This window comes from Podarcis filfolensis (genome assembly GCF_964270895.1).
Source record: "Podarcis filfolensis genome assembly, chromosome: 15".
Classification (NCBI taxonomy): Eukaryota; Metazoa; Chordata; class Lepidosauria; order Squamata; family Lacertidae; genus Podarcis; species Podarcis filfolensis.
In genome coordinates this window covers 35277577-35286085 of record NC_139618.1, presented here as the reverse complement: position 1 = coordinate 35286085, position 8509 = coordinate 35277577, and the positions used below count along the sequence as shown (strand labels likewise).

The following is an 8509-nucleotide window of genomic DNA, read 5'->3' as shown; positions in this document are numbered from 1 at the left end:
CTGAGGGTCAGTTGGGAACAAAAAATGAAAATGTGGACAAAGGAATTGAATAGAATAACTTGCAAGTAGGTGCGCTGGTTGTTGCGAATGGCTGATAGGAGCACTACTGTTAGGAAGTAAGCATATTCTGCAACATTTTCTTGCAGGATTCACTTGTAATAACACAGTTTCACATAAGAAACCCTGCAGCTATGGTCCTACTGTATAATATCCATGAACACAACAGGGTTGTAGCCACAAACTCCTACTCAGAGGAGACCCATTAAAATTGGTGGGTCCAAGTTAAGACCTCTTAATTTCAACAGGTCTACTTTGAGTATGACTAGCATTGGTTACAGCTCATCATTTGGGGGTGGGGGTTAGTTTGCTAGAGCCACTTTTCCTCAGCTATGCACAGCCATGTGAGTGCTCTAACTCATATCAGGCACATGCTGAAATCTTAGCTCCACGGCCACTTGACTCAGCTGTGACTTTGAAGGAATTGCTAAGCTTGTGTCTGGACACATACCTGAGAAGCATTTGCAACTCAGACATCTCACAGTGGCTTTGTGGTGTCAGCCATCACTTTGAAATGATTGTGTGTGAACCTGCCTTTGGAGACGTCCCAGCCGCCTAGATTTATGGCAATATTCTCTGCTGCTCTGGGTGCCATTCATGCCTGCTTTCCACTTGTCGGCAACACTCATCAATCTACCTGACCGCTACTTGATTCTATCTCTGCACTGAATTATTCTCCGACAACTTGTGATTGCTTTTCTCCCCACAGCCCTGAAGTATTGCATGCTAGACGGTAAGAACTTGGTAGTATTCATGGCCACCTAAAGTGAATTTTCATTTCCTTGGAAATTCTCTGGTCTCATCAGCACTGTAAAGTCCTACCTCCCATTCCATGGGTTCCTTTCGAAGACAAGCTTGCAGTCTGGTGTACCGAAAGGTAGCTCCTGCATTGGTTATGTGCAATTTTAGTCCTACTCAGAGTAGACCCATTGAAATGACTGGACATAAGCCAAGTAGGATTTTGCTGGATACACGCCAGTTAGTCATGAAAACAGCCTTCCATTGGCTGCAACTGAAAATTGTTTCCAAGCCTAATTACTGTGTGTGGAGCGATTTGTGTTTATTGCACGGCACTGCCCATTCACTGTAAACTTTACAAAGGTCACCCCACCCTCCCATGGAGAGTCTAGGTAGCTGCAAATCTACCCCATAGTAGGGGCCATAGCTGTCTCTACAGCCACATTTCCCAAAGCTGGGAAAGAGCCTTCTGGAAAAAGCCCAATCAGTTCCAAAGAAAGACAAGAGCTCGCATCTGCTGACTCCTTTCCCCATAAAAGGGGAAGTATTTGCCCATGTCTCCAATAGACCAGGGATTCCTGTTTTGTCCTAATAATGGTGGAACCCAGTGAGACCCAATTTTCAGGAGTGTTTTAAATTTGTCTGAATTGCTCATCTTTGATTGTTGTTGTTATGAGTGGGGAGGCCAAAGGGAGAGTGGGCAACCATTTCCGCAGACCCCTGCAACCTAGCATTGAGTCTGCGTATGCATCATTAACACACGAACAAAGGAGGGCACAGCTTTGCACAAAATCTGCATATGCTACTTTATACACCTAGATGCAAATCCGGAAAGAATTACTCAAACAGAAATAGAAATATGTGTCCCCATAGTGGGGTAGACTCTGGCCAGGCCATTTTATTTTTATTTATTAGATTTACATATGGCGCCTTCTTCATAAGATATCAGGGCAGTTCACAGAATAAAATATAGGATAAAAACAAATTAATAATTAAAACAAAACAGAAAATGCAGACGCATTTAAAAGGCTGTAGAATATTACAGAATATCCACAGCATAGATTTGAAGCACATTGGGTCCATCATACAATCCTGGGAACTATAGTTTACTCTCACAGAGCTACAATTCCCAGCACCCTTAACAAATGACAGTTCCCCATGCTTTATCATGTGCTCAGAATTTATGAGACTGAGTGCCACCCAGATGACCTACTGTATGTGCCTGCTCAGTCTGCATTTCAAGTGCAATTTCACAGCCCCTGCTCTAATTTCTTATGGCTCCTTCCATTTAAACTGGGCTTGGACCAGACAGCCTTCCAAATGGAGGATGCCATTGAGGACTGCCCTTTGGAAAACAGGACACTTGGCCACATAGGTACCAACTCCCTAGAGCCCTGGGTACCCAAATACCCACAAAATTCCCCATGAAGGGGTCGGGCACCCACAAATTTTGGTGCCAGGGCCATGCATGGTACCCACAGCCCCGTGGGACCAAGCTGACACTCTTGCTTGGCTGCCACAGAAGGCAAAAAGGGGGAAGTGGGTTAAAAAACAAACAAATCAAGGTACCTGAGCTGAAGTTTGAAGGTCTGACCAGTGAGACTTTCTTTCAAGTAAATATGTGGTAGCTCAGAGGCACAACATCTGCTTTTCCTTTATGTCCATCTATTTCGTTTAATAACTTTTATATACCACTCGACTGTAAACAAAAACCCTCAAATCCGTTTACAAAACTAAAAAATAAAATTATCAATTTAAAAAACCAAGTTTTTCAAAAATTATTCCATACGATTAAAAACAACAGTAGCTAAAAAGAAATACAACACAGGTGACTTCTATCTACATGTCTGGATAGGCTCCAGCAAAAACAGAAAGGTGCCTGCCTGGTGTCACTAACGCAGAAGGTTCCAAAGGGTAGGTGCATGCAGAAAGCTCCAGGTTCAATCTTCAGCTTTTCCAGCAAGGGCTGAGAATGCCCCCTGCCTGAAACTCTGCACAGCTGCTGCTGCTGCTGCTGCCCATCAGTGTGGACAGTGGAGGGCTAGATGGACCAATGGTCTGGCCAGGGCCCAGGGGTCAGCAAACTTATTCAGCAGGGGGCCGTTCCACTGTCTCTCAGACCTTGTGGGAGGCCGGACTATATATATTTGGGGGGGGTATGAATGAATTCCTATGCCCCACAAATAACCCAGAGAAGCATTTTAAATAAAAGGACACATTCTACTCATGTACAAACACGCTGATTCCCAGACCGTCCATGGTCAGGATTTAGAAGCCAGATCCAGCCCCCGGGCCTTAGTTTGCCTACCCATGGGATAGGCAGAAGGCAGCCTCCTGTGTTCCTGTGCATACGATGGCCCCACAATGCAGAGACCACAGTAGCTGATTCTAAAGGCCCTCTAGGTAAAGGGTCCAGTCGTGACCGACTCTGGTGTTGCGGCACTCATCTCACTTTATTGGCCGAGGGAGCCGGCAAACAGCTTCTGGGTCATGTGGCCAGCATGACTAAGCCGCTTCTGGCGAACCAGAGCAGCGCACGGAAACGCCGTTTACCTTCCCGCCAGAGCGGTACCTATTTATCTACTTGCAGTTTTAAGTGCTTTCGAACTGCTAGGTTGGCAGGAGCAGGGACTGAACAATGGGAGCTCACCCCGTCGCGGGGATTCGAACCACCAACCTTCTGATCGGCAAGTCCTAGGCTTTGTGCCACCCGCATCCCCTAAAGGCCCTCTAGTGAATCCATATTATGGGATGGGCCTGAGCACAAGTGGCCGGAAGGCTGCTGTTGCAGGCAGGCCTTGCTTGAGGGTTTCCCAAGAGAAGAGGATGCTGGTCTGATCCTTCAGGGCTCAGTCTTTTTATGTTCTTAATTTTGAAGCTCACCATTCCACATTCTTAGCTATTTTACCAACAGACTGGCTTCAGAAGAGCATATTTTAGACCCGTGACCTTTCATTTTTTTCTTTTCTTTTTTTCATGCGGTGCTTATCTCCTGCTTTTCCTCCTGGAAGAAAGCCCAAAACAACTACAGTACCAGCAAAACAAACAGAGAGCAACTCAATAAACACAACATCCGGTTGCCTCCAATGCTAGCGCTACTCAGAGTGGACCCCTTGAAGTTAATGGACCTGACTAACTGAGGTTCATTAACCTCAATGGGTCTACTCTGAGCTTAGTTGGAAACAACCCATAGAAAGGATGTGCTGGAAAAGGCTTGCAAGGCTGCATACACACCATACTTCAAGCACACGACTTCCCCCAAAAGTGTCCTGGGAACTGCAGTTTACCCCTAGCAGAATTACAATTCCCAGCACCCTGCACAAAACTACAGTTCCCGGGATACTTCGGGGAAAGCCATGTACTTTCAGTGCACAGAGCGCAGGCAGCTCATTAAAGTAATGTACTGTAAGTGCCTTCCCCGCACCCGCTTCTCCAGTGACGAAAGACTATTACATGTTTTTTGTTCTTCCTGAATTCCCGCCTCCTTTAAAAAAGAAAGAAGGTAAAGCTTAAAAGTCTTTGCTGCTCAGTTAAGTGAAGAAAGGTGAGTGCAATGTTTTCCATAGACACACACCCTTTTCCCCACTGCCTTTCTCCCCCCCCCTTTTTTTTTGAAAGGGGGGGGGGAGCCAGCCTCGCCCCTGGGTGCAATCCGGCGAGGGCGAGGGCGCAGCGCCCTTTCGCAAACGCAGCTCCTCGGCAATCCGCGAGGTGCCAAAACGCGAGAGCGCGCGAGATCCCTTTAAGCCCCACATCTTCCCACTAGGCTAAGCTCCCCCCACCGGCCGATCGCCCCTCCCAGAGCTCCTTGGCACGTCCCCGATTGGTGGGCAGGGCCGGTGCCTTTGAAGTGTGCTGCAAGATCGGAGCTATTTGACGTGCGGCTCCGGGAACGGGAAGGGCTTTTTTTTTTCCAAAAGAGGTTTTTATTATTTTTATTATTATTATTCTTTCATTAAAGTCTCGCTGGGGCCGGTGCGCTCGTCTTTGCCGCCGCTCCTGCCAGGCGCCCGGGCTTGGGCGCTGCGGAGCTCGCCTCTCCTGCCTCTCCCTCCCCCTCCCCAGCCCGGCCCGACCCCACCCCCGCCCGGCCCGCTCCCCAAATGAGCGCTGGCTCGCCCGCTGGATCTAACGCAAGGACATCGCCCACCAGCAGCGGAGGGAAGAGCGCGGCCGCCGCCGTAGCAGCCGCCGCCGCCACCTTCTCGTCCTCTCCAGCCCAGGCTCCGGGAGCCGCGTGCCCGGCGCTCTCGCACCTGTCCCCGGAGGACCCCCTGCGCCAGGCGAACCGGCTTCCCATCAGGGTGCTGAAGATGCTGAGCGCCCACAGCGGACACCTCTTGCACCCGGAATACCTGCAGCCCCTCTCCTCCACGCCCGTCAGCCCCATCGAGGTCAGTGCCAGCCAGCTCTTTCCTGCTTTCGCTTCTCCCTCTCCGCACACGCCGCTCCCCCGACGGCGAATTGGGCGACGGGAGGGTCCCCCGGCACCGCCGCCGCCGCCACCTCCGGGCGCTTCTCACCTGCGTCCCTCCAGAGTTGCGCCCCGCTTCCCTCGCGTCGGTCCGCGGCCCCTTGGGGAGCCCCACCCTCATCTCTCGCCCTGGCTTGGACTAGAAGTCCGTCTGTTCTCTCTCTCTCTGAATTTGTGGAGCCGGACGGGAGAAAATCCTCGCCCGGACTTTCCTTTTAAATAGAGTCCCAAGCAAAGAGAGTTATTTGAGTTCTGTGATTTTAACACAAATTCCGACGGCGGAGGAATCGCTTGCTCGTTCCTCGATCTCCCGGGCCGAACTTTGCGAGGCAAGGTTCGTGGGCTTTGGCAACGTTCGTTGCGCGCGCCCGGAGCCTTTGTGGATCAAAGGCGGGTGATCGCGGGATCCATCGGGGTGGGAAGGAGCGGGGTTGGGGGGGTGGGGGGGATAGGCAGCGGGTGTGAATCGCCGAGGCTGCTTGTCTCTCGGTTCCTGGGAGAATCTTTCACCCGGGTTCGGACCCTCCATGAGCCGAGCGCCCGTGCGGAGAGTGAACCAACCCGGGCCGGATCTGCTCGTCTGTGGGGTTTGCAGGAGGGGAAACTTCCGTCCGGTTCCGCCGGAGGGAATTTCCGTAAGGGTGGCGCTCCTAAAAAGAAGGGGGGTAGCCTAAAATAGTAGGGGAGTCGGGGCAGGAGTGTTTTTGCAACTAGGGCCGGGAAGGGGGCACCGTCTGCGGGGTCTCCGCGGTGCGCCCCGGGGGCCTTTCCGAGTTGTTGCGTCCTTTGGGTGGGTGTTGTATTGGGGGTGGGGGCGCAGTTCCTCCCGACGCGTCCGGCTCTGCGTGGTCTAACCAGCCTCTCTGTCTCCCTCCTTGCCTTGCCTTCCCCAGCTGGACGCCAAGAAGAGCCCTCTGGCGCTGCTGGCGCAAACCTGCTCGCAGATCGGCAAGCCGGACCCTCCGCCCGCCTCCAAACTCAACTCCGGCGCTTCGGCCGGGCTCTCCGGGCCGGACAAGGAGTCCGGGAGCCGCGGAGGCGCCCTCAAGCAGCTTGGCGAGGCGCCGACCGAGGACAAGTCCAGCTTCAAGCCTTATTCCAAAGGCGGCGGAGGCGGCGATCTGCGTAAGGAGGGCGGCGGAGGCGGCGGCGGGCAGCCGAACCAGGCCGGGCCGGGCGTGGAGAAGACGGGCTTCCGCGTGCCCAGCGCCGCCTGCCCTCCTTTCCCTCCGCACGGAGCAGCCGCCGCCACCGCCTCGTCCTCTTCCACCTCCTCCTCCCCGGGCGGCTCGAGGGGCAGCTCTCCGCAGCAGCACGCGGATTGCAAAGGCGCCGACGACAAGAAGGAGATGGATATGTCTGCCAAGGCCAGCCCCGACGGCGCGCAAGGAGCCGGTGGTGGCAGTAGCCGCGCGGGCAGCGGCGCCGGCAGCGCGGAGCCCGGAGCTCATACCGAGGCCGCTTCCGGGCGCAAGTCGGAGCCTCCGGCCCTGAGCGCGGGCCACGTGGCTCCGGTGTCCCCATACAAGCCGGGACACTCGGTGTTTCCTTTGCCGCCCTCCAGCATCGGCTACCACGGCTCCATCGTCGGGGCCTATGCTGGCTACCCGTCCCAGTTTGTGCCCAGCTTGGACCCTACCAAGCCCAGCCTGGTGAGCAGCCAGTTGCCTGGCGCCTTGGGGTTACCGGGCAAGCCCCCCAGCTCCAGCCCTCTTACGGGGGCCTCTCCCCCTTCCTTCATGCAAGGATTATGCCGCGACCCCTATTGCCTGAGCTACCACAGCGCCTCACATTTGGGCACTAGCAACTGCTCCAGCTGCGTGCACGACCCGGGCAGCCTGAAAAGCGGATATCCCTTGGTGTACCCCACGCACCCTCTGCACACCACCCTCTCCAGCGCCACACCCAGCCTGCCGGGCCACCCGCTCTACACGTACGGCTTCATGCTCCAGAATGACGCCCTTCCCCACATATGCAACTGGGTGTCTGCCAGCGGACCCTGCGACAAGAGGTTTGCCACCTCGGAGGAACTGCTGGCCCACTTACGGACCCACACAACACTGCCAGGGGCAGAAAAACTCCTGGCTGGCTACCCTACCTCTGGGCTGGGGTCCGCGGCATCTTGCCACCTGCATCTCCCCCCCACCGGCCCCGGGAGCCCCAGCTCCTTGCCAGGATCGCTGTCTTTGAGAAGCCCGCACACTTTGGGACTAAACCGGTACCACCCCTACGGCAAGAGCCACTTGCCCACGGCCGGGGCGTTGCCTGTGCCCTCTTTGCCCGCAGCCGGACCTTACTACTCTCCATATGCCCTTTATGGCCAAAGACTAACCTCAGCCTCTGCACTTGGATATCAGTAACTACAGTTGTCTGCCGCCTCTCCCTCTTCTTTTCCTGCCCTCGTCCTGGGACTATGTATTTATTTACTGTATGTTAGCTTAAAGCTGGGAATTATAAGTGCATTAATACACCAATGAATCAATGGTATGCAAAAAGTCTGTGTGTCCCCTCCCAAAAAAATAATATTGATTATAACAATACCCAACCTAAATCTTTCTCTCTCTCTCTCTCTCTCTTTGCTTGTGTGGGGGCTCTTAATTGTGTTTTCTTTTATCTTTCTTTCAACCCCCTATAATTTTCTTTTTAAAAAAAAAATCTCTTGATCCCCCATAAACCATTTGCATGATTCTCAACAAAATGCATCCCTCCCTCCTTTGTTTCCCCCCCCCCTCTTTTCTTTTTTTAAAGGAAATAGTTTTTCCCCCTTTTGTACAGTTATCAGAAATGTAATTATATTTTTTTTGTCCTTTTGTGTATTGTGTTCTAAGGAAAGGGGCGGCGGGAGGTCAGCTGGGAGATGTTCTGTGGCTTTGTTCTAGCTGCAGGATGGCAAGAGCATCACTTGCCATGCGGTGGTGAGATGCACTTTGCTGATGGGTTGTAAGCAAGGAAGGACCCCAGCCTCTGCTGCCGGCTTTGGTTCTGAGGACTACTCCATCTTAAGTCGGGTGCCCTCTCTCTTCTCCACAAAGTCAGGTGCGCTGAGCTTTGAGAGTTGTTGGGTGCCCTGTATGGAGGCAAGGGCTGATGTGCCAGTTATCCTGGTGCTTGGATGTTGCTGATGATACTTGAAGCCCAGAAAGAGTGCTGAGCAAGTTGATCCATCACAGGGACACCTACCACAATTTTTTTGAGGTGGCTCTTCTTTTGTTTATTTTGGTGTTTTGTTTTTTTTTAAAG

General features: G+C 53.0%; 1 protein-coding gene across 1 annotated transcript; it reads left to right on the top strand.

Moving 5' to 3' along the window:
• The first annotated feature begins 3710 nt into the window (after positions 1-3710).
• Positions 3711-7912, top strand: ZNF703 (zinc finger protein 703). Its single transcript, XM_083588708.1, has 2 exons — positions 3711-5189; positions 6163-7912. The coding sequence occupies exons 1-2, from the start codon at positions 4899-4901 to the stop codon at positions 7627-7629; spliced, it is 1758 nt and encodes a 585-aa protein (XP_083444834.1). The 5' UTR covers positions 3711-4898; the 3' UTR covers positions 7630-7912.
• Positions 7913-8509: the final 597 nt, after the last annotated feature.